This window comes from Neopelma chrysocephalum, unplaced genomic scaffold (assembly GCF_003984885.1).
Source record: "Neopelma chrysocephalum unplaced genomic scaffold, ASM398488v2 Primary Assembly neopelma1_24, whole genome shotgun sequence".
Lineage (NCBI taxonomy): Eukaryota > Metazoa > Chordata > Aves > Passeriformes > Pipridae > Neopelma > Neopelma chrysocephalum.
The window spans coordinates 10029178-10055702 of NW_020897693.1; the positions used below are offsets into that span (position 1 = coordinate 10029178).

Genomic DNA, 26525 nt, shown 5'->3' on the forward strand with positions numbered 1-26525 from the left:
ATTGTGCATTAACTGAATTCAGTGCTCTGTTCATAAAATGGATTAGCATTATACTATAATGCTTCTATCTGCAATGAGCTGTGAAAACCTATAATATCTGGTGGTGAAGAAAGATGAGAGAAGATTTGCAAACAGTTGCTTTACAGAAGATTATACATGACAAGAAAATTAAGTCATTACTGAGAGGCTGACTTCTGAAATAGAATCATAGCAGAAACAGAAAATCAATCAGTTTTCCATTATGAAGGCTATTCAAAGATGTGAAGATACAGGAAACTTCTTTCTTATAAGGGAGGGAGAAGGTGAGGTAACCCAACAAGAATGCAGTTCAAACTTGCAGGGAATAGCAGTCAGTTACACCACCTTTTATTTATTTCATTTGGAGAGTAATTGTAGTAAGACAAGAAGTAACTGAAAATGTAGATTCATTTGAAAGTAAATGAAAGCGTCTTGCGTTGTTGAAGTATTTTTCCAGTCTTTCAATATGAAAGACTGAAAAGTCAAAACCTTATAGAAATACTTATCAGTCAAGCATTAATGGGAATTTTGATACATATGACTGTATGTAATTTGGAAGATTCAGGTAATAGACATTCTAGGCTATGAAGCAAACTCCCCTGCAGTTATTTTAACATGAAAACATAGAATGGTTAAAAGAGATTTTGGAATTCTAAGCTAAGAAATACCAATGAAAATAGGTGATTTCTTCTTCTGTGTTGTTGTCCCAGTAATAGAGTTTTTTTATATACATATACAGCATGCCATTGGAAAATGCTGACGAATTCTCAGGAATATGTGCAAATAAGATTTATGCTCTCAGGGGAATAGTTTTTCTATGAGTTCTCCGGGTTGCCATTGCTCTCTTACTGAGGAGGAGAAGTTGTAAAGATCATATTGCATTCCTGAGGTTTCTTATAGGAAGATGGTTTCTGTGAATGTTGTGTAAGGAAATTTCTTTATCACAGACTTAGAACCCTATACTGAAAGTAGACTATGAAGTGTATGATGAATTTTTGGATCATGAATTGTCCATCAGAAAGAAAAGTAGGTTGAGTGATGCCTCGAGTCTTAACACTTCCTAGCTTTGCATTTTCTTTTCACCAGAGTATTTATCATTGCTAGAGAAGCTCTCTTTCCTGGAAACATGGAGAGCATAATGGATAAGGAAGACATAAAAATACAATATAATGCCTGGTTGTATAAGTTGAGACATGATACTGCACTGCCACATTGAAATTGCCTTGAATGGAGCTAAAAATTCCAGTGCTTTTTCAGTAATAGCACAAACCAAACCTGTAACTATGAGAAGTTGCCTGAGCAAGTTTAAGGCCTACTTAATAACAAAAGAAAACCAAGCATCTCAGAATTAAAAAGAAAAAAACTGGTTCTTGTTAATAGTGTGAGTCAAGGGTTTTCAGCAATTCCAGAAAATTGGTCTTATTTTTTCTTATCCCTATTGTGTGTTTCTTTTGGGGGACACACTGAGGAGCAGGTTTAGTTATAGATTCAGTTTATATAGTTCAGTTTTTCTGTTGATTATGGTTCATGTTCATGTATTTTGTTGAATCCAAACAAAAAACCCCATGGTGCCCTGTGCTCTGTCCCAGTCAGGGGCCTTGATCCCCCAAGTGCCTCCGGTCCCATCGCTCGTGTGGCCTCCCCGACCCCGTGCTCCATGGAATGGCGCTACCTGGGAATCATGTCCCGGCACCAGGACACCTCCGGGGGGCTGGAGCTCCAGGGCAGTGGGGCTGGGGCCATGGGCTCCGCCACCTGGGGCATCCCTCCTCCATCATCATCCTTCTCCCAGCTCTGGGGGAATTTCAGGATCTTGGGGGAAGGTTTTGGATCTGGTTTTGCGGAGGGGCTGAGAGGAGCCCTGGGATGCTCAAGACCAATGGGAGTTTTAAGAACAGATTTACAGAGCAAACCCAGTTGTTATTTTTTCCTCTCCTTCCACAGTGTCTCTTAAATCTTCTTGAGAAAGTTTTAAAATGAAACATGCCATGCTAAAAAACAATCCCAAGTGAGAGCGGAGTCTGTCCCAGTTTAGAAGACTGGAAATATTCAGAGGTCACAGGACCAAGCCTGCCAGAGTTCAAGGCATGTTTCAACAACTCTCAGGCACATGGTGTGACTCTTGGGGTGTCCTGTGCAGGGCCTGGAGTTGGACCCAATTATCCTTGTGAGTCCCTTCCAACTCAGCATATTCGATGATTCTGTGTATATTGTACAGAGCTAATAAATGACAATGATGAAATTTCTACCTCTTCACTGAATATTTTGGAAATGGTATTCAGGGTTTAAAAGAATGACAGGCTTTTGACTTAGATATGGGAAATATTATTTTCATGGACTTCACATATTCTGTGCCAACTCTCTTGAATTTTTTTGTGCTGGGTTTCTCAACAAAGTAGTCAGTAGAACATGCCTGCTCTTGAGCTAAGTTTACAATTAAATATCAGAATGATTGGAAAGCCTCAAATTTTAAGCATAATAACTGCTGAAAAATATTTAGGTTTTATCTTTGAGTGCCAGTTTTCTTGACTCAGAACAATTCTAAAGGCACGAATCAAATAGTCTGGTTTTTGCTCCAGTGGACAGTTTCCCAAAGTGCTTGACTAGAGCAGAGTTGACTGGTGGTACTCGCCATTGAAATGGTCAGTGGTGCTTGCTTTTTTATGAAGAGTGGTGGTATTTTAACACTGTACATGAATGGACAAAGCGTATTCATTGCTGCTGGGTTTGTTCCAAGTTGGAAATTTATGCCCTTGCCACTTAGATGGCTTTCCTGTGTCATGGAAGTAGTTGAGTTACAAGATTGCTTTGGAGAAAATGATGACAATATCCATTTTAACCTGTGTGTTTCTTCTTAAGTTACACATGCAAATTTCAATTAAGTAGTACCTAGCTTAATCTATAAAGCAATCCAACTTGCCCTAATACCTAATACACATTATAATTACTTTTTATGCTTTTCCCCTCATGAGTAATCACAATCAATTTAATGAAAATGTGTTTTGCTGGAGTTTGCACTGGGGAATTGCTTTGCCTACAGACATCCAAGTTGCCATGACACTGTTTCAAAGATTTGTTTGATTTTTTTTTTTTTAATTCTTGTAGAACAACTGTAGTTTGCAATTACATTAAATGACAAGCAGATAACTATACAAAAACCCAATAGGTTCCAGAAGTGAGGATTTGTTTTAATTTGTTAAAACCCTGGAAGGAAAGACATGGGATTGCTCCTTCACAGGACCAGTATATCACTGTTTCTGATAATTTGAAACTTCCACAACACCGCTATGCTTTATAGAGATTACAGCTACATAATCCAGGGTATGTTTGGTCGGGTTCATTGACCTGTCTTGCACATATCATTCATGCATTGCTCTCTTGTAACACAACAGGCATGTTATGTGATTTAATCTGCCCCGCTTTGTAACCTGTATTCTGTTCACCTCTTTTCCACTGCAATGGAACAAAAAGTGTCCTTGTAAACTGATAAATGAACACTGTTGTGCTCTAGTGATCCACTCAGCACATATTGTTGGATGTAGAATTTGCAAACTGATCCAAAAGGGATAAGGGTCAAAATATGTGATTTTTCTGTTTATTACTTGCATCTGTCACTGAACATCTCTTTAGTTTTTACATTTAAGATGGAATATGAGTGGTTTAAAAGTGTACCTTGTCTAGGCAGGGATTACCTACTAATTTCTAGAGCAAGTGTCAGTTTCTGATATTATTGGGAAGGTCTGGATTCTTCAGTGTCTCTGCTCTACTCTCTAGAGGAATCTTGTACAATCCTGTAAGTCTGCCTCTTGAATAGCAGAGATGCATTACAGACTTTGTACCTGTTAAACAACCATTTTTTCCTTTTTTCTTTTCTTTTATAATGTCCCCCTATGAACTCTGCTCTCCTGGATTATTTAGGACAATATGCTACTTCTCTACCTATTTGTTTCATGTTAACATGCTTCAGAGCCCTCTGGCTGAGGACACCGTTCTCCTGGCAGTAGCTTTTCCTTTTTAGTTCAGTCCCATCTTTGCAATGTGATTAAGGCTGGCTGATGTTCCCTGCTGTGCTATTTGTGCTACTAGTTTGAAGTTACAAATTCTCTTTGAAACAGATTCAGTGTTTTCAGGCAACTTGTGTGAATTAATTGTTTCCAGCTTGAATGGTTGAAGGAAGCCAGTATGAGTCCAAAACTGACAAAATATACACTCTCTCACCCATAAAGCTAAAGTAGATAATAATCCAGTGCTATATTTTGTAAATCAAGGGTAGGCAAAAAGAAAGGTGGAAGTATTTAATACTTCCATATTTCATACAAAAATATGCTGAAGGCATTACAAGACTTTTGTCTAGAGAAGGTCATAGAATGGATTTCTTCCTCCCTTCCTTTTCCCCTCCGCAAAGAAAGAAATGGATCTGGATTTGTTTAAAGAAAACAGGTTTATATAGTCTCTCTTAAGTACAGCATAAACTGAAATTATTGTTCTTTTTGAGATTAATAAAAAATTTATCTTTGCTTTATGTTTTTCTCTCAAAAGCTGCACCCATCCATTTATTTAAGTATGCCTCAGAGAACTTAGTTTTGTAAGTTCCAAAACCAGTTTGACAGGCCAAGCAAATAAAGGTTTTGTAAAAACTTTTAGAGTTCAATTGATTGCTACCTAGGGCAATTTGATTAGTCCATTAGTACAATCAGTATTGTAGCCATGCTAGAAATGCTTATTTGGTAAGTATGCTGTGGAAGTATGATTATTCCCACTGGCAACCTACCTAGCATTAAATTTATTTTTTTTCTTAGACATTTATTATAAGAATGGCACTGAAATATCTTTTTTTTGTTTTGCCACCTCAGAATGAAAGATTTTTCTTATGTGATCAAATTGTATGAAACCCAAAGGAGAGAGTAAGTCAGGTTATTGTAGTAATTTATCTCTTCCTCTTGTTTCTGTTTTGCTTTGTTTTGGAAGGACTAACCAGCCGGGAATGTTCACAAAGAAGGAATTCGATCAGTTGGCCTCAGCAGTGGACAGCTTCAGTCTCATGACATATGACTATTCAGCACCACATCGGTAAGGCTCCATCTAACATTAGAAAGATTGTTGAAGGAACTGTGAAGTCATTATTAAATCTACAGTAGAGTTAATTTTTTCTAGTAGAGTGGATAGTTTGTTGTGACTGTACCACATACTAAAGTTCTAGATTAGTAGTTGGGGTAGGTGACTTGTGAACAAGCCCGTAACTCAGTACATTTTTAACAGCAATATATTTTTGGGGTTTGGATGTTATGGAAGACTTTGTACTCGAGCTAAAAAGTTATCCTTTTAAAAGGATAACCTGACACTTATTCTTTTCCAGGCCAGGTTCTTTTGTTTTATTTAGCACAGTTCTGCAGGATAGGTACACGAATAATCTGCAACATATCATTGTTGAACAAATTAGCTTTAAAGCACAATTGATAGTTCATCTGCCTTTAAATATGAACATGATTTCCAGCAACATTCCTCTGCTGTATTAGCATATTGGGTTTTAATGGCACAGATATCATGAAGGCTTTGAGGCAGATAATTAGTAGGGAGTAGATGTTGATATTTGTAAGACTATACTTCTCCTTTTATCATGTTAACAAGTGTTTGAGGGAAAACCTGGTCTCCTCTCCAAAGAGATAGAAATGTAATGAGTGCAATATTCTGTTGTATATATAACAATTCCATTACTCTGTGTATTAAGGCTATACTCTTTATCTTAATGTAGCTTTTTGTTAAGTTATTGCCTTTTTAGGGTTTTTTCCATAAGTAAGTGTTAAACAATCATTGAAACCTGACTTGCTTAATTATATAGTTCTTTCTGTAAGTAAATAGCGGATTTTGTCCCAGTATGTTTTGCCATTTGGCAGTAAAAACATTGAGGATGAGGATGGTATTGGAAAACAACTGAAGTCATACAGAGTTTTGCATTATAGTGTAGGCATTGTGCAAGGCCCTGTGACAGAGGAAATGTGCTGGGGGGAAACCTCTTCTTACCCACTGTAAGGAGTTTTATGCCCTTGCACCTTAGAATTGAATCACGAAGTCAAGAGTGGGGCAAGCATGTTTTGTGCCTCAGCACTTCAAGCCACTGAAGAATGTACATTTAACCTTCATAGGATTGTAGGTTCATCTTCACTGATTTTTGTATGCCATAATTTGCTTTTTTACAATTGCACAAGTCAAAAGAGAAGGCTGAGAGTGAACATGTACTTCTTCTGACAACCTGTTTGATTTTTGCTAACTTGACAGACCTGGTCCAAATTCCCCCCTTCCCTGGGTACGAGCCTGTGTTCAAGTACTGGATCCTGATTCAAAATGGAGGAATAAAATACTTCTAGGGCTGAATTTCTATGGCATGGACTATTCTGCTTTGGGACCCTCTGGGGAGCCAATCCTTGGTAGCAGGTATGACTTTTCTGGATAGTAAGTACTTAGGTATAATATATTTTCTCACCAAACTTAGAAATTCACAAGTATTCCTGTTTAGAAATATGGCTTTGTTAGCAACATAAAAATGGCAAAAGTGACAAATCTGCATCTGAAATAGTAGCTCACCGGTTAAAGTAAGACCTGTAGCTTCTCTTCACTGTACAGAAATGCAGATAGATCGCACAGTTATCCTGTCAGTACTCCTGTGGAAAAATGATTCGTGTAGTTTTCCCTCTTTCCTCTATCCATGTTTGTACATGCAAGTTGCCGTCTTTGTGCTAAGATGTTCTGCAGTATTCTCTTATGCTCTGTATCATTTTGGGGGTTCGTGCAGTTGTCCTAAGGATTTTTTTCTCTCAGCTCCCAAAGTTGTTACCTGTTACTTTGAAATTTGATACTGGTTTCAGACAGCAATGCGCCATCAAGTTTCTTTTCAGTAGAAAAAGCTGCAAGAAGCGCACCTGGAAAAAAAATTCTATAACAAGATAAAGGGAAATATTCCAAAGCTAGCTTAAAATTTTATATTGATTCTCAGAGGAGAATGGTTTTAGTTTTGGGTAATAACCGCCTGTAATAACAGCGAGCTTTGTAAAAATACAGTCAAGATATAGTACATCAGGCCAGAAGAAAAATGAATTTGGCAGGAAAATCAGGTTTGTTCAGAAATTTGTTACTATATTTTGAAATAGAACCAAGCCAAGAGGAAACAAACCTAAAGCACACAAGGTGACTGTTCTCACTTTCAGAGGTTACTAAGTTCATTACCGCACAATATTTAAATATAGTAACAGACTGTTTTATAGACATTGAAATACTATCTGAGGTGGATTCTGTAAGGCAGGGCTCTGAATTTTTGCATCCATGCCTTCAGTTACACAAACACACACTCATCATTGTGCTTGCCTCTGCTCTCTTCCTTCTTCTCCTTGGCTCTTTACAGGGATATAATACTCTAGACACAGATTTTTCCCTGTGCTGAATTGTGTTTGAATTTGACTGAATAACAGAAAAGGGGAAAATAAAGCCATTGTCTATAGCAAAAGGTATATAGAGCGTATTTCAGAATGATTTCTGTAAAGTTAGTTGTAGTGATTAGGCAGGAGAAATACTCAATAGTGAAAGCATTGTTGATTTGCAGACCTAATTATACAAGCTCAGCAAAATTATGTAGCTTCACTGTAATATTTAGTTCCTTTTGCAAGTAGGAGTATAGCACTATCTAGCAGAGTAAAAGGTTCTTCCTTTTTTTTCTGAACTGCGACTTGTGAAATGAAGTTTCCACTTGAAAAAACACTGAGCACTAGGGTGGCATCTACTTTTACTTTTCATAGATTCTCCTTTCATAGTACTAATTTCATATAGCATTAATTCATGTTGCTTTTTAATTAATGGCAAAAACAGCCTAACTAAGACTCGTGTATTACTACTCTAACTTTTACTGAAAGAGGCTATATTCACCTGTAAGTAGGACACTGGTACACAGTGTGGTACAGTATGTTCTATACAGAGAATGGTCCTGTTAACATATTCTTCATTGACAGATCATATGATTGTAGTTTTTAGATATCTACCAGGAACATGGTTCTGGACAAAGTCTTTAAGAGACTTTGAGTTTGTACATAAAACACCCTCATTTTCAATTTGCTGCCTTACCCACCAGTCAATGGTTAAGTTTATTTTTCCAGAAATATAGTTTTGAGCATGCACAGTTATGGATTAGTCTTTGCTGTATATGTCACGTGTAATAATATATATAATAATGGCCAGTCTTCGCGAACGAAGATTTTGGGAAAGGTCTTTTACCTTTCCAGCCTGCGCAATGGATTTTTTAGGTGAGACACAGCCTGCGCTGAACTGAGCCCACCCTTTAATCCTAAGGTTCATCTGCCGGGGCCAAGCGAGCTTGGACAATGGCAGTGAGGTCCTCAGGACGTAGGTTTGTTTAGAGTGACCTTCTCATAGATGGATGGCCTTACAGGGCTAACGAGCTCCATCTGCCCGGGGGACTGGGATTCGAACCTGGGTCGCAGCGGTGAGAGTCCCGCATGCTAACCACTAGGCCACCACGTGTAATAATGTAATAGTAAAATAGATTCAAGGTAAAACAGCTTCAAAATAGGCCAAGCTTCTGACATAGAGAAAATGGGGGGGAAAAGGTTTTTAATGTAAGATGAGCTTTCTGCCACTTAATTGATATCAGGCGGTTTGTAAGGAAGTCCTTTGGCCTGCCAAAAGTTTTGAAGATTGATTCATGACTCCTTTAAGGCACCCTCCATATATTGTAGTGATAGTGACGTTAAGCTAAAGTACTGGTATTAAAATTAATTCAAAATGTGTTCAGTTAAATGCAGTATGGTGAGTATCAACTTTGTTGTAGATTTCTGCTCAAGTTTTTGCATCTGAAATTTATTGCATGTACAAATACCCAACAAGTCAGTGCTCCTTGGCACACTGTAAGGTGTACATGGTTTTGTTGAAGCGTATTCATGGGAGTCTGATCCTCTTTAAGAACAAAGATGGAAAACTGCAAGATTCAGTGGCAAGCTGTATATTCTCAAGTTGTTTTGTGTCAATGTATTATGCACTTAAATTGATTATTAGTAAAGCATATACATAGGATTGCATGCAGAATGCAGAAACCTTTGCTGGTCTCATGTTTTTGTTTTTCTTTAGGATAGGAATTAGGTGATGGAAAGAGGCTCTGAACGTAGGTAGATTTCATTCACTGCATATTTTTTCAGTCCAGAAATTAATAAAATAACTTACAGTAGAACCCCTGTTTGCATAAAATATTATTTGGCAGTGTTTTTTATTGCAAAATGTAATCTAAAGGTAGAAGTACTTGAAAAGATATACAACCTTTCTGTGTTATATTCTGTTTCCTTCATACACACCATAAGAAGTAATAGGTGTCTACCTATATACTTGCATGTATATATATCTGTATTTCAGGATTAAATGAAATGAAAACAATTTTTCTCTTACAGCACAAGGTAGTTTGTCCTTGGTTGTTACAGTAGGAACTACAGTTTCTATAACTGCAGTAACAATGTGTTTGTCTTGCAGCTCAGTGACAACTATGACTTGTTGATACAATGAGTCAACCTCAGAGATTATAGCACATTCTGGTGCTGTAATCAACCAAGTGCCATTGTGGGTTATGTGGAGGGAAGCTACATTCAGGTATATTTCATTGGGACATAATTTGTATGAAAGCCTAAGCTGGAAATAAAGGTTTTGTGTTTGTGATTCCCAAATCATCTCTAGTGCTTCTGGCACTGTTTTCTGCCCCCTGGCTGTCAAGAATCAGGTGTCTGAATTGCTAAGATGCAGTCATTATAACTTTCCACTGTGTTGAAATCTGAACATAACCATCTGGTGCTGCTGACTTGCTGTTCTAATGATCAGCTGGTTCCAGCATGTCCTCTATTGATATGCAACCTGACAGTATTTTCCTGTTCCCCTCAAAAGTGTATGTCTTGAGTAAATAATTCTTCAGTATACCCTGAAGCTTAAGAAGTTGTTTAGTCTTTCTGAGAAATCTTTGCCTTTGAGTCCTTTTTAGAGGCCTGTAGTAGGTCAGCAAGCCCCTCAATCTCACGAGCTCTTACTTCCAGTGTACATTTTTCGCCTTTAGCTATCTGCTCTACAGAATCTCTCTTAATCATTGGGACATTATATATTAGTTGCAGTTTTGTTTTATGTTCTCATGGGAGAATTAGACAACAGTGGGGGATTAGACAACAGGTGTTTTTCATTCCACACCATCTAAAATCTATATTCGTTATGACCTGGGCCAAAGGGGAACTGATAGACTTCATTGCCAGCTGTGAATTAAAAGAAATGTAAGTCAAAAGCTGTCATATGGCAATGGTGTTGCTTACCTTTAATAAATCAACCTCCTTTATTGAGCATATCCCTGTAAGTTTAATGTATTATTATTATTTAATGTATTATTTAATTAAAGTATTATTTAATGTATTATTTAGTTAAAGTATTATTTAATGTATTATTTTGTCCCTTTTTTTTTGTACATCTCTAATGTTTCACCTGACTGTATGTAACTTTTGAATATATTCTGCATTCAAGCTGCTTTTGTTCCAGCCTTAGCTATTGAAAATAGTTATGTGAATAATTCCATTATTTTGAAACAGTGCTGTGTATGCTTACATTTTATTTAAAGTAATCTGAATAAGGATTTTTATGTTAATTTTAAACATTTAAGAAGATTGATATAATAAATTGCCAGATGAAGCAAGGGAGAAACTAATTTGACAATGCATTGTGCTATTCAGAGATAGAAAATAAGATGACTTGCAAGCAATATGAGGATATAGAGTTCTACCGAGAATTTTATTGGCTGCCTGCCATTTTGTAAATAGCAGGTAATAAAAAGTGGTACTTAGAAACAGTTAGAGGTGAACTTTTTCTCTGAATTATCATGGCAGTGTCTTTATTAGCAGCAATTTAAGAATATTTGGGCCAACTGTGACTCATGATTTTGTCTTACAGAAGGTAGCAAAAAAGCTACTGCCAGGAACACTGTTACTCTTCAAGCTGCAAGGATCTTGCAACATTTCTCTTCATGCTGTAATTCTCCCAGGACTTCCATTACTTCCCTGTATGCCAGGATTCTGTCTCCTGATTTAATCTATTTTTCTCATTGGTTATATAATGTTGGGGAGATACTAGTATTTCAAATAAACTGATTGACCAATTACAGCTGCTCTGTAGGACTGACCAGCTCTCCTCTTCATTGGAGAAACTGTTAAGCTGTTTCTTCTTAAATTGTGCTGCGGGTCAGATGGTAAAATCATGGCAGTGATGGGAGGAAGTTACAATTGGGCCTGAAATCAGAAGTTATTTCTATATTACAAATGTCTAAATATTTCAGGAGTGTTTCAAAAGGTTAATTCTATTAAATTCCCTCAGGGGTATTCTGTTATGTGTGGCTTCCATGGTATATCTGTCCCTCCATTCCTTTAGGAATGGAAGGTGAGTGTGAGCTGTTAGCTGAAAGTGTAAGACTTGTTAATTCACATAAGGTGGATAGAACATCTTATGAAGTAAATTTATGGTCATATTCAGCTTATCCAAGTTGTAAATATGATGATAAATACAAAAGCTATATTAGTTGTTTTTGATGTAAAACATATTCCTTATTTCTTTTGAAATTAGGGAAAGGTGGCTTTTGTTTATTAAGTAAATGAAGTTCAGTTGTACAATGACATATTGGCTATGAGGGAGTGTGTATATTTAAAAACGTGGTCTTCTCTGTGTCTCACGATCTTTTTCTGATAGTAAATTTGCTGAAGGCAATATTTAAGCAGTTAAATGTTGACAAAATAATAAGGATAAAGTTCTTTACTGTCTCGTTGTTGTACTCTAACCATTAGAAGATAGCATGATGAAATTAGGAAAATTACTTCTGTGGTTTAAAACAAAGAGAAGAGCCAGAAACCTTTACTGAAAATTAAATTTACTTGTGTTCCTAGATTTGTATGTGGGTGTCTGCACCTCGTGTAGAGTGAAAGACACTCATGCCTTTGGTAGCCTTATTTGGGCTTGTGAGATCACCAGTAGTAGACTTAAAACCACTATTAGCTCTGACTGAATCTCTTCAAATATGTGATGATTATCAAAGAACATAGAACAGATAACACTATGTATGTGTCCAGATCACTCCACTCTGAATCCTTTAGCTCCCATTGCCCCATCCTCTCTCATGCTCTGTGCTGAAAAGATAATGATTCATTTTTGCTTGGTGTTGGCTGTCCCCCACAAGGTACTCATTGTGTTCAGTTCCATTGCAAATCAATTGGGGATGAGTGTTAAAAGAGCTTCCTGAAAATGCATGGTGTCTTTATGTAAGTTAGCCTAGAGCTGGCTAAGTGCACTGTGCTGACTTGTTGGATCGTATCCATTATAGATTCCTCTGGGGAGCTTCTGATTCTGAAGGCATGAAGTCCTCTTTTGGAGCCAAAAGACAGTAGCCTGGGTGAAGCCTACCCTGGGACCTAGAAGCCTAGGCTAAAGTGTTGGCTTCAGGCAGCTGGATATATTTTTCTCTTATTTCTAAACAGGGAGAATTGTTGATCTTTTCTTGAGGGGAGGAAAAAAAAAAGAAACAAGAAACTGGAATTTTAGACTGATTGTCTATTCTCTTAGTACAAAAGTGACAGTAATGAGATCGTTTGTATTTTGTTGAAGGAGGGGCATTGTTTGATGTTATGCTGGTTTTTTTTTTAACAGACAAGCTTTTATTTCAAGAGCAAGTAGCTTGGAGTTTTTCTAGTCTTAAACTGATCTTGCAATCCTTATTATCTAATTTTAACATTAGTTTGTTCAGTGAATTGAATTGCCATGATTATTGGGTAAGCAGTTAGATTTAAAATCGAGATAGGGTTTTTGAAACTGATCTGAATATCATAAGCATGGTTTTAAAAGTTGGAATGAACTTTCTTGGTAGTTCAAATGTAATTTCAATTCGTTGAATTTAGAGGAAGACAACTATATACTCCTTCATTTGCTAAAGAGCACAGCTTCCAGAGCAAGCTCTGAAATATAAAGTAATTCTTGCTAAAGCATGGTTTTTTGTGCCTCTTTTTTTTTTTTTTTTTAATGAAATCATGTCTTTATTACTTGGCTATTTGTATGCTGTCAAACAGACTGCCACAAAAGTGGTACCGGGGACCTAGCGCTTACACAATGAGTCTTGGGGGCTTTTTTCTTTGGGATGACTCTAGTTTGGTCTTATGGGCTGAAACTCATTAGCAGTCAGAGTGCCCCTGCAGTTGTTTCATCCCAAAAAGCAAACATTTTATGCACTCTGAGACTGCTCCATGATGCAGACTGAGGTGTGGTGCTAGTTTTTATTGTAGAAGCTCTATCCTGATGTGAACTGTAAGTTTGATATATGCAGAATCCAAATGCTTCCTTTCATTTTGACACAGTACTTTTAAACAGTACAAATAATAAAAAAAAAAGTAAAGTTGCATAGATTATTCTTCACGTAAGGCAGTGGGAAAATGTCTGTAAAAATATTTTTACATTTCTCAAGAATTTTTTGAGGGGCATAGTTGTTTCAGAAGGCAAGAATAAATATGCATGTTTATTGCAATTCTAGAGAAAAGTAGCAATTACAGCAGCAAAGTGTGCAGAGTCATCTAATTACCAATAGAAGGACTCAGTAACCAAGGGAAGAGCCAGTGTGGAAATATGTAAGATTTAGGAATAGGCTTGAAGCGATACTTGCAGGAAATAGTAATGGGGCATATAGCTATATAGTCTTTGAAGTAATAGAACTCCAAGTATGTTCCACAACATTAACAGCTTTTGATTTGTGCAAACAGCTTGTTTACACTTGGAATTACATGGCAGATGATTGAATACGGTTTCTGGTGATAACATTCAGTATTGGTACAAGGTCCAATAAATTTTTCCTTTATGATTTTATGAGATATTTCAGTATATTAGTAGTGCCAGCAAGCAGAGTGGAGTTTTTCCACCCTAAATTGATTCATGTCTCTGCTAGGAGAATGGAACTAGAAATGCTGAGTAATAAATTAGAGCTAAAGTAAGTTTTTGGATTTTGTGCTCTAGAACTAGGAGAGTTGCAGTTCAGAATTTTACTGGAATGCAATGTTGTTCATGGCTAAAATGGAAATCAAGGCAGACTGATGCTTCATCTACTTTTAGGAAAAAATACAGTATTATGAAAATTATTACAAATTAGTTATTTGGAAATTCAATGAAATCTACAAGATTATGCCCAAAGTATATCTATATATCCTAAATAGTTACCCATTTCTTACATTTTTATGTATGGTATTTCATTGTTTAAACCAAATTTTAAGGTTTGTTACACTGTTTTAGAAAGAAACTGTCTTTGAAAAAAGTAAAAATATCTCCATATACTACATCTTTTTAAACCTTTTGAAAATAGCTTCTGCCTTTTGTTATTTACCTGTCCTTAAGGTTTGAGAGGAAAAAGAAAATTCCTCTAGAATGGTATTTTGTGTGAAGTGCAAGGTAGCTGTATTGCCAGGCTCGGAGCAGGTACATTCACCTCCCGGTTTGTGAGTGAGGATATTGATTGGGCAAGAGGGCTAAATAGGAGCCTGTAAGTTCTGTGATCCAGTTAGTGTAAGACTGGCGATAGTCCTACTGCCAACCTTAAATAGAGGATGGGGGTGTAGATGGCAGATGGTGCTTGCAATTTTGAATAAAAATTCATTTACTACAGTGGTTAAAACCTAGAGGAAGTCATCTTATCTTTAGGGTTTCCTTGTATTTACCAAATTTAGAGACATTAGTAGTGTACAAGATTATTTTCTTCCTGTGAGTGAAAGCAAATGTCTGTGAGTCCTGGGCTTTGAGCCCTAGTATCTTAAGAAAATAAGATGTTTCCAGCCGAGAAGTAGTAATGGGTTAGAGGTCTGTGCATAATACACTGATCACTTGGAGCCATAAACCAAGAGAGGTAAAAGTCAATGAAGCTGTCACTTTCCATATTCTTGCACTACTTTGAATATGTTTAATGGATATATGTATAGTTACATTTCACTAGATTCTACATTTTATAGTAATGAGACACTAGACAGTTTGGGAAAACTCAATATAGAAGTGGAATATATTTTAGTATTGACAGCAGAAATTGTCAAGATTGCTTTTGGGAATTATAATCTCTAGAATTGGTCCTAGGTTTTAGCATTTATGGATTATAAGTGTATGGAGAGAAATCAATGAGACATGCCTCTTTAGGGAGACCTTTATATACCAAACCTGGGAAACCAATATGGTCATTGCAAACTGTCATTGCTGAGCCCTCATTGCCCAGTGAATACATGAAGAAAGATTTATGGGGAGCGTCGTGTCTCTGCAGTTAAATCTGAGTTATAAATATGATATGAGGGTCTCATATCACCTTGATTGCTACTTACTTACAGATTAAAAGTCTAGTTTCTTTGGATTTTTAACCTTTCTTTTTTTGGACATGTCTTAGCTGAGTCCAGGCATTCTTAAGTGCTTAGTTTATCTTGGTTTTGTTTCTGTACTTGAGTTTGCATATTGAAAAACTCATGAAAAATTCTCTTTTTTTGATGTGTGTGCCTTTGGGAACATGAAGTAGAAGACATGGGAATGGGTAGAATAGTAAAAGATGAATTTAGGATAAATTGTTTGTCATTTGTAATTTCTCTTACAGTTGACCCTGAAAAACAATCCTATAAGCATCTGTATGTGTAAGGTGGATATCATGTTGCAAAGGTTTAAATCCTAAGTGTCTGTGTCTCTGTGAGCCTTACTTGAAGATGCCAGTTACAAGATTTTTAGAACTATGAGTTGATGAGGGCAACAGGCAGAGTGCTTCCATTTAAAGGCATAACCAAGTACGGCAGTATCTGTGGGATACTTTTTCTGATTTAGAAACAATTATATTCAAGAGTATTTTAGCTTTTTTTTTTTATTCTTCCTCACAAATGTAATCATGAAAAAACCCTGATCAATCTGGTGATGCAAACTGTCCACTAAAACAAGTTTTGTCTTAAGAAAATCAGTTTAAATTTGAGTCAGGAGAAACCAAGGTGCTTGCTAAATATAAAGTAAATTTAGTCTCTCCCCAGATTAAAAAAAAAAAAAAAAACGCCCTGTTCCACTGATGGTAGTATGTCAAGCTTACAGAGAGCTCCACCAATACATTTCAATCAGAGCTGAAAACCTCTTTCAAAAAATGAAGAGTTTTCATCTTGCTTCTTACCCCTAGAGTCTTCCTTGAGAAAATCCGTAATAGGAATATTAAGAATAAGATGTGCCTGGAACCCTGTAGTTGACTGGCAGCATTTATTCAGCAAATGTATTAAGAATAATTGAAAATCTGTGGGTTTCTAAAGCAAAAATCTGATACTGAATCATGAGCTTGCCTTAAAGTAACCCACTGTTAATTTGCAAAGAAACCATTTGCCATTGGTCTTTTGTGAAATGGTCGTTTTCAAGCTGCATAATAAAGGACTGATAGCATCCATTAGTATGTACAGGAATGTCTTCCAAGATAAATAGTATTTTATTAGAAACTGTTTTATAGTACTGTGAGAAAGAGATGTTTAAATACAAGTGGATTGGGAACATAAAATCTTCAAGTGCATTAGTAGGTAGATTTAAGCAGTAGGGAGTCTGTGGCAACAGGTGAAACAAATTGTTCTGAAGAATTTCTTAGTAATCTCGTACTTGAACAGGAAAAGAAGTGGTTTCTTTTAGCTGCAGTAAGGAAGAGTAAATGTCTTCAAAAATAGTAGTTTTAGAGCATGAAAAAAATTACATGGAGCCATTTATTTCAGATGACATTAATGTGCATATTTTCACACGTACTGTTCAGAATTACATTCTAAATAATTTCTTTTCCATTCACTTTCTCTAAATTCACTGCAGTTAGTTACTAGAATTCCCTTAGAAATGGACACAATTTATGATCACCCCTTCTGTTCTGCTACATGTTGACAACTTCTTATTTGAAATTAGAGTGTTTCTGTTCACATGGGTTTGATGAGAAGTTGTCCTTGGAATTGTGGCACTGTTATTTATATACATTCTGTGTAGAAAATCCACTGAAGCAGTCAAATGTAATTCACTCTGATACCTATGGAGGGTTTAAAATTTTAAGAATGAGTTATTTCCAAAACTGTTTTTCCTGTCTCCTTAGTATCCAAATTCCAAAATGTGCTCACAGACCACTATAGTAGTATTAGCTAATCTAGGTCATATTTTCTGCTTGCTTGTTTATGTTTTGACCACTGTTATAAATATTTCTTGGATTCTGACATTGAATCATCTGCTATTTAAATGTTTCTCTTCCTCCCTGCATGAGTTTTGAAATCTCTGCAATTGAGGTATTTGGGCAGCTTTGATTTCTTGGGTATCTGAATTTTAGTAATAGAATGTTTCTTGAGCTGAATTTGTTCACAGGATAATGATTTTATTCCAGAGCTTATTTTCACATTAAAGTTTCAACTTGGAATCTTTGTTTTGAATGTTATTAGAAATGAGAAGCACATTTTAACATTTATCTATTTTACCATACTTTACACATAAAGCCTGCATCCATTGAAAAACTATTTGTTCATGAAAATGAGTCCTCAGCTGGCACAAAATCAGACATAAAGACAAGAAGAGTGATGGGGGAAGAGAAGGCTTTTGAAATTAACCTTCCCTCATTTATATAAATGCATAATTTGAAAAATGCTGGTATATGTATTTATTCAGTACTATAATGTCAATTTTAAAGCTGATTTATTTTTTCATAGTCTAATTGTATTCTCTAGTAGCCAGTTGTAGCTAAGTTGAACTAGCAATATTTGCAGAAATATGGGAAAAATCCTTGCAGAAATAATTTTGAGTCATATTTGGTAAAAAAAGAGTTTCTGTGTTTCTGCATAGGTACTGGGCCTTGAAGAAAGAAGTAAAAACCATAGAATTGTGGCATAAGTGATAGAATAATCTATTTATTTACTGCAAAATGCTCAAATACTGAATTTAACTTCTTTATAAAGCTCTCATTTGTATGTGGAGCAATGATTCCTTTTACGTAATCTTTCCTAGCTGTTAAAGTCTGGAGCATCTTGCTATTTAGTACAGTTATCTTTTTGAGAATGGATAAAACCCAAGTGGTTGCAGTTATTGGGATATTGGGCATGAAGTATGTTGTGGATGACCATGTTATAATGCTCTGGTACAATGGCACTAAATGTCTTCATTTTCCCCTGTTTTCTTTAGTTTTTTGCCATTTTAGTAGTTGTAATGTAGTGACTACTTTTCTGTAGTCATGTCTCCAAGTTTAATATAATAATAAAACAACTACGATTAATAGAATCCTTATCTGGAATTATTGTTCCACTATTTAAAAGAAAAGGAATGGCATCAGATTTGTCCTGAAGGAGCCATCAAATTAAAGGGTTGCATTTGAGACCTTTGACCAGAACTTTCCAATCTCATGGCCTGGAAGCTATGCTTTTAACTAGATGACCTGCCTTGCCTTTTCCACCTCCTTTGAGCAGTTTCTTTTTCTGTTTAAATACAGCTTTAATTATTCCAAGTCGAAGCTGTCCTTTAAATAACCTGACCTTGGGACAGAGGGCTTCCCACCTTCAGAATGTTTTTGGCTGGGACTCTCAGACTGAGGCCCTTAGTCTTCCACTACTGGTTACTGCCACCATGGTATCTGAGGAGAACAGTGCTGTGCAAATGTTTTCTTTGTTGGTATTTTTGTTAAATTGGTATTTCCAGTCAATATGCTAACTATGATAACTGATGGTGCTATGTCAGGGGGGAGCAAAGCCTCCCATGCCCTCCAAAGCAAGTTGTTGTATGAGACTAGAACTGTTATAGAGCTTGGAAAGTAAATGACAGGAAAAGATATTCCAAAGAGGTGTCTGTGGAGAGAGACCCTTGTTCGTTTTGCTAGCAAGATAAAAAAATCAAGGTTATATTTATAAAGGGAAAGGAAAGGAATATAATGGTGAAAAGGCAGAATTTTTAATAGATCTATACTTGCTCTTTTTTATTTCCTTTCTCAATACTGTTGACTTCACTGTGAAACCTTAGCAGTTTATTTAACCTCTTCTTTATTTGAACTATGAGAAAAGCAAACATGTTTGTGTTTTACTTCTAGGAGTAATGCTGGTAGAGCATTTTGAACTTTGAACTTGAGCATTAGAACTTTGACAAATACTGAGATTTTTAGTACAGATTAAGCAACTTGGCATTAATTTCAATATGCAGCTTGTGCTTTTGTAGAGCAAACTAAAATTGAAAAAATACCACTTAAAACACCTGTGGTGCATTGTTTGGAGCAATGGTGAAAATAGGTAATGCAAAATTCAAGAACACTGTGCGGTAATAGGACAATAAATATTTTGTTGTCAGCTGAAAACCTTAGCTGGGCTATGCTTCTGTCTTGCTTTGGTGGGTTTGAGGAGCTAGAAGGAATATCTGATCTTTTCACCAAAAGCAAAGATGTGTTTTACCTTACCCAATAATAGCTTTTAATAATTTCCAGTTTCTTGAATTACTTTAATTACATACATTTAGTCAGTTATTTAATGAGTTCTTTCCATTATCTCTAGTTCTTCTTGATTCCTGATTCCTCTGATTTCTCTTAAAGGCTCTTCCTATTAACATCACTTCCTGCCTTGTATTCTGCAGCTTCAAACTCTTACTAGTTTTTTATACTTAGCCATAAACTAAGGCAATCTCCGTGAATGAAGTCCCTTTGCCTTTTCCCTCCAGACAATTTGTCTGGAGGATAGATTTTTGACAGAGAGGAAAAATGGCAAGTATAGAATCTGTTAAACAACCAAAACCTCCACCAGGATTGCTGTAAAGTTGGGGGAAAAAACTAATTCACTCTCATGGGAAGTAAACTGTACTTTTGCTTCTTAAATGTGCTTCATACTAACACTGGTTCAGGTACATAATTTTTATCATGCGAGTGACAGTGCAAGAATCATCTCATGAAAGGATCCAGAGAACTCAGCCTTTCTCCAGCCCTCCAGTGGATAGCAATTCTGTTTTCTTCTCTTTATGGTTACCAGAGCTACTGGGAGAGAATAAATAAAAGGAAATCATAGAATATTCTGCCTTATTTGATAGCCTGTTGAAAGGGAGATTTTTTGACCATTTTTACATCCTTTAAAAGAATGAAATAAATTTAGAGTTTGGCAAGTTACTTTATTGTAGGGGGATTTTTGCCTTTTTTTTTTTCTTATTTTTAAGAATAATCCCAAAATATTGTGCAACAAGGGATCTTGCTTCAGATTTTGAAAATGTGTTTTTGAAAATGGTGGCATTTGATACTTTCTCTTCTTTCATGATATTAGTTGGCAGCATTTTCCTCTATTACAGCTAAACAAAGAAGGTCATTTTATAGTGTTCTCTCTGTAATAGAAGGTTGTCTGAGGACTACGTGTTCAAGGATTGTCTAGAGATGTTGTAATATTTTCACCTACTTTGAAATTACTTTGATGAGATTCCAAGTAAGTATTTTTATCTTATCGTAAGTATTATTATCTTATTGTACAGAGTAAAAGTTTTGAATGCTTCTATCCAAGAAAGAATAATCTTTGTCAGAGAAGGATACCTAATACTGTCTTGTAGCAGTCCTGGAGGACCATTTTAATGGATTTCTTCTGTGTGGGAAACAAATGACAGTCCAATAACAGTACTAGTGGTGTAAATCTCATTAGAAGTTGTTTTATTTAGGCTTGCTATTTTCTGTGTGATTTTAAAGCTATTTATTCAAAATCTTTAATACTTCTACTACATGTTTTTAATGTGTATGTTCACCTCATGGAACATTTGCCATACCCAGGCATGTTCTTTCACTGTGATAAAGCATAGTTTAAAAAAGTGATTCTGTTTGTAATTCCAATTTCTACATACTTTACAAACTTTGACACATTGAAATAAAAAGTTCTCAAGTAAGAATGCTTCAAGTGGGTATTGAGGGTGTTGCTTTCAGAGTGGCTTAAACCTTCTCCCAGTGTTGCAGTACCAAAAAGGGACATTCCTAGTGCCAGAGTTGGAATTTACCTAATGCAAATAAGGAAACAGAGTTTCCAAACAAAGTGAATTAGATTAACATCTGAAATTCAACTCAAGATCTGGTCTAGGGGAAGAGGAGCATGTTAATCCTAAAATAAATTAGAAATATAAATAAAATATTGACAATATTGCAGGACTTTTGATCATCCTGACCTGTTTGTATTGAAAAAGAGCTCTGTCTTAGGCAGGAACAAACTTAAAAGGAAACTAAGCGGGGAAGGATGAGGGAAGGACACTAATCATTCACAATTGCATAGAAACACTGCAACATTTGAAAAGCAGTGAGACTGGCTGAAGAACTTGCATAAAATGTATTTATTTGTTTACTCATATGGTAAATGGCACTGTTAAATTGTAGAATTGTGCTTTCAGTTACTAGGAAATGTAAAATGTATAAAGACAAAATCCAAGTATTCATTAGAGTAGTCTGAAAAAAAAAAAAGCTGTTTTGAGGACAGGGCTGAAGTAAATTATGCATTGAGATGCTGAGTGATTTGAACTAGCAATGAAAAATAGTAACTCTTTATAAGAGCTTGAAGTTTCACTGAGCTCTGTTTGCTTTTGAGCTGCTTATGCATGTTACATATATGCTAGTGTTCAAATACATGATTTGATTTTATTTTGATAAATTTCATATCTTGAATATTCTACACTTGGTCATCCAGATTATTATTTTTCTAAATTTCTTAAGAAAATAAATATTATGCTGTCTCTGTTGGTCAATGTGTTCATGCAGTTGTTCTCTACAGTGCCTTTTGCATATATGAACTACTTCAAATTTGGCAAAGACTGATGCTCTCAAAGATAAGCAAACTTCTCTGAATATAGATGGCTTAGCAGAGCTAAGTTAGGGTTGTGAAGAGAGCAAGCCTCCCTACCATAAGCTGGTTGTTGGTTCCCAGAGGATCCCTGTAAAGCTCAAGGTGTAGGAAACTTCGCTGTTTGTGGAACTGAGGGTCTCCTGTCTACTGTGAACTGTGTACTTAGCTGGTCTAGAGTAACTTATGCCTATGCATTTCTCACTGTGATTCCTTGGATGTGGATTGCAGGGAATATTACAACAGCTTTTTGATGGGTAGACTTAGCTGGTGGGGTGCTTTCTCCTTGACCATAGATAATTTAGGACTGAAAAAGCTATTAGTATCACATTCAAATGTCAGGTAGACAAAGGAGTTGTCAGTGAAGAATGGTACTTAGCTATGATACATCATTTCTATTTATCAAAGATACTGTTCTCAGAGCACTAAGGCTATTGATGTAATAGATAGTTTTCTGGGAAACAGATAAAAAGCAGCATTCTGTTTGTCTCAGGCTACTGTATTCACCCTTCTTTTTCCTTTTTTTCCTTCTTCCTTTCGAAACTGTTTGACAGATGCTAAGGTTAATGAATTTTAATTTTAATTTGGCCTTTTCCTTGGGTTGCTGACAGTTCCTTCTATAGCACAGAGACCTTTCTTTTCCAACTCACTTCATGTTTCAGTAAGAAGTAGAGTGTCTGATGGAAACTTCTTCATGAATAAGTGAACCAAGCTGGAACACAGCCAAACACTGTCAGAACTGGCTCCTTGAATCCCAGTCTTGTGTTTTACCATGGTTTGAGAGATTAGATTCATTAACCTCTCATTAGAAGCATGTCAATGCTGAAATCCCACAGTAAGCTAGATTCAGCCTATTAGAAATCCCAAAAGGCCAGTTAACATTAAAGAATTAACATTTCTTATTCCAGAAGTTAATAGTAGATTCTTTATTTGGCTCCATTTCATTTCACTGATATGGTAACTTCTTAGGTGCTTTTCCCTTTAGAATTAGCAGAAATGTTGTTAATTCAAAAATAACTGTTTGATAGAAAAAGCTTTTGTCATCATAGAAATTGAATGAAATGTTTATTTCATTATAACATTTTCTACATATGTGTATGGAGAGTGCTGCATCTATAGAATATGATGTACTTCTTACTTATAAATATAATAACACTTTCAAGAGTTATCTCTGTACCAGTGATAACTTAGAGCTTGCTATTTATAGGATATTAAACCCTATTTGAGCAGGTCTAAATGCATCCAGATATTAAAGCACTATGTTTAATTTCAGAGTTCAGAGTCTAAGGTAGAAAGAAACATAATTTCCATTGTCTTTTGACCTACGGAGCTTTCTTCTCTAATGAGAATAAGCACTGCAAAATAATTTGAGTAAGATGGAATTCATTCTGCATCAGTCATATTACATAGCTTCTGCTCAAGCTTGATGTGAATGCCTGTTAAAATCTATAAAACAAGAAGTAAATGACCCTTTACTAGCAATACATTTTTGTGTGTATTCGTCTGCTACTGTGAGCAAAAAAAGAAATTTCCATTTCATGTGGCTATTATAAGAAGCATGAAATAATGCTTTTGAATCGCTTAATGTCATTGTTTGAAATGGAAAACAGTATTTTCAAAGACATTGCACTTTGTTATTCAGAGCTACGCTTATCAGCCACCATTATTAGGATATTTGGCTGCTATTTCAAAGTACAAGAGTGGAACACAGGGTCATTAGTAGGGAAATGAGAAAGAGTTATACTGGCAAAACCATGCTTTGCTCTCCCTGAGACAGAAACAGGAACAGCCACCAGAAAAAACACAAGATCGAGGGGATCCTTTATTCTCACCCTGACATGCAGAAGGCAGTAACTTAAAGGAAAAGAGTAAATGGAGACAAGTATGTGCTCAGAGCAGCAGGCAAAACCCCTCTTTGCCCACCTTGCCTTCCCAGGTGTTTCTGTACAACAGTTATGAGGTTCTGCATGTGAAAGGTAAGTCAGTGGATGATGTGGATAATGGGCCAGCTGCACAAGAGGTGTTGCCAAGGTCAAAAAGGACTGCTCCCTGTCTGATGACCATCTCCACAAGGAAGAAAAGATGGGTTGTGGTGATAGATAACTCCCTTCTGCTGGGAACCAAATATGCCAGGCAGACCCTTCTCTTAGGAAAGTCTTCTGCCTCCCTGGGGCCTGGGTTAAGAACATCACTAGGAAACTTAGCCTAGTACAGCCTTCAGACTATTACCTGTTATTGCTCTTCCATGTGGGTGACAGTGAAGCTGCAACACGTTGTCCAAGGGCATCAAAAGAGATGTCAGGGCCTTGGGATAGTTGGTAAGGGAATTGAGAGCCCAGTTGTGGGCAGCAATATTGGAATAAACAGATGGATCCAGTCTGTTAATACATAGCTCTGTGGGTGGTGTGACTGACAAAATTTTGGGTTTTTCTGGTCATGGGATAGGCTACATGGCACCAGGCCTCCTGGCGTCAGATGGGATTCACCTTTGTCAAAGGGAGAGAGGGTCTTTGCTCATGAGCTGGTGGGGCTGATTGACAGAGCTTTAAACCAGATTTGAAGCGAGAGAGGGACAAGTTGTGGGATGACATGCCAGATTTGGAGGCATGGAGTTGCTAGCAAGGGCCCTCAGCCTGCTGCATTGCACTGTGCTGGGTACACTGGAGCACACTTGAAGTCTTACAGAGGAGCCAATGGCTCCTGAGGTAATAGGAGCCAACTGCGAAACACCAGTGAAATACCTCAAAGGAATTAAGGCGTGTTCCTCTGGAAAGGTGACATGTCCAACAGCCCAGGTGAAGTGTGTCTGCTCCAATGCACTCAGCATGGGCAACGAACAGGAGGAGGTGGAAGAATGACCTACTTGCTGTTACCAGAAGTTGATGGGATGAATCCCATGACTGGAGTGTGGCTATTGATGGCTACAGGCTGTTCATAAGTATGAACAAGGAAGGAGAGGCAGCAAAGTTGTCCTGTACCTCAAGAAATGGCCAGAGTGTGAAGAGCTGGCTCTCAGGAAGACCATGGAACAGATCCCTCTAGAAGCTGCATTAAGGTACATGGAGGACAGGGAGCTGATTTGGGACAGCCAGCGTGGCTTCACCCGGGGCAAGTCCTGCCTGACCAACCTAGTGGCCTTCTATGATGGAGTGACTACACTGGTGGATAAGGAAACAGGTATGAATGTCCTCTATCTTGAGTTCTGTGATGCCTTTGATACGATCCCCCACACAACCTTCTCTCTAAGTTGGAGGGAGATGGATGAACTGGTCAGCAGATAAAGAATTGGCTGGATGATCGCATCCAGAGAGTAATGGTCAATGGCTCAATACCCAGATGGAGTTCAGTATGAAAATTCCAGCCAGGAATTCAATTTGTTTTACAGATTTAGTCAAGCATCACACATACTATTTCTGCAATGGAAGGTTGTACCTGTTTTGATAAAGGAAGTATGAAAATACTTCTCACCTGCTTTGGTTGTTGAGACACATTTGTGTTTTATTGTGCACAACCTAGAGAATTCTTTGTTCAGTGGTTTGGTGTTTGTAGTGAGGGTCTTTTTCGAGTTTGTTATGTTTTGTTTTTTTCTTAAGAGTACCTGTACTATTATTCTTTACAAAACATCAAGATACTTTTCCCTAGAATATTAAACTGAAGACCAGCTTTTCAGTAGAATAACTGTAAAGGAACTGTAAAGACAGTAGAATAACTGTCTGATGGTGGTTCTCAGTTGCATTTATGCTGTGCAGTATGTGGAATTCCTGATCTGCACGATTTGGAAGTCACCTCTGAGATGTGCCTTTGTACAACCAAGTGGAACTGCCTTAAGTTTTGTGATGAGTTTTAATTCAAGAGATTTTTGCTTTCTCTGGTACTAAATACGAGAGGTAATGTAGCATATTGCTTAAAAATAATGACATATAAAATCATACTTGTCCACACTATAATAATACTTGTCTACTTTCATGTACCAATAGAAACTTTGGTTCACTTCGTAACTTTCTAGAAAATGCAGTTTACCAGGAGCTTCCATTGGACCTGAGAAGCAAAGCCTCTTTCCACTCACACAGACTTTCCTGTGGGATTATCAGGGCAGTGTTTTTTTTCCCAGGGTTGACGTGATTATGTATATTATTCTGAATATGTTCTTTTGCACAGATGCGCTGCATTGCAGAGTGATAATTTGTAAAGCTCCTTGAGATTTGGTGTTGAATGACATTATTGCTAATATGGTTTTAAGGACCTTAAGTCTCAAAAGTCTTTAACTGTAAACACCTGCTGGTGCTTTACTTTGTATTTTTGGAATTAAAGAGATACTTTGGAAGTTGATGGGATTCTTTATTGTGTTTTAGAGGGTTAGGTTTTTTTCCTATTTCATACGAAACAAACCAGTGTACCAGTGATTAATAAATAACTGGTTTCTGAAATTGCAGTGAGTATTCTCATGAGGGCCATTGTCTGCTAGTGACAGTAAAGATACAGTAAAAAGGATTCCTTAATGTATGCTGTAAAAAAAAAAAGCCATTTTTCTAGTGCATCGTCTTCAGGGGGTAAGGTCATCATTGCGCACAGTATATTTGGTTAATAGGCAAGTTGAAAATGAAAGGAGGTTGTTTCCAACCTCTCCGCTCAGTCACGGTT

At 36.7% G+C, this 26525-nt stretch overlaps 1 protein-coding gene across 6 annotated transcripts in view; it reads left to right on the plus strand.

Moving 5' to 3' along the window:
* The window catches only part of CHID1 (chitinase domain containing 1), a 106210-nt gene that overhangs the window by 36530 nt on the left and 43155 nt on the right, over window positions 1-26525 (plus strand). For all 6 annotated transcript variants that reach the window (XM_027702815.1, XM_027702798.1, XM_027702806.1 and 3 more), the window contains 2 exons: window positions 4987-5088; window positions 6295-6450. In XM_027702815.1, coding sequence (XP_027558616.1) covers window positions 4987-5088; window positions 6295-6450 — 258 coding nt within the window. The remainder of the gene's footprint in view (window positions 1-4986; window positions 5089-6294; window positions 6451-26525) is intronic.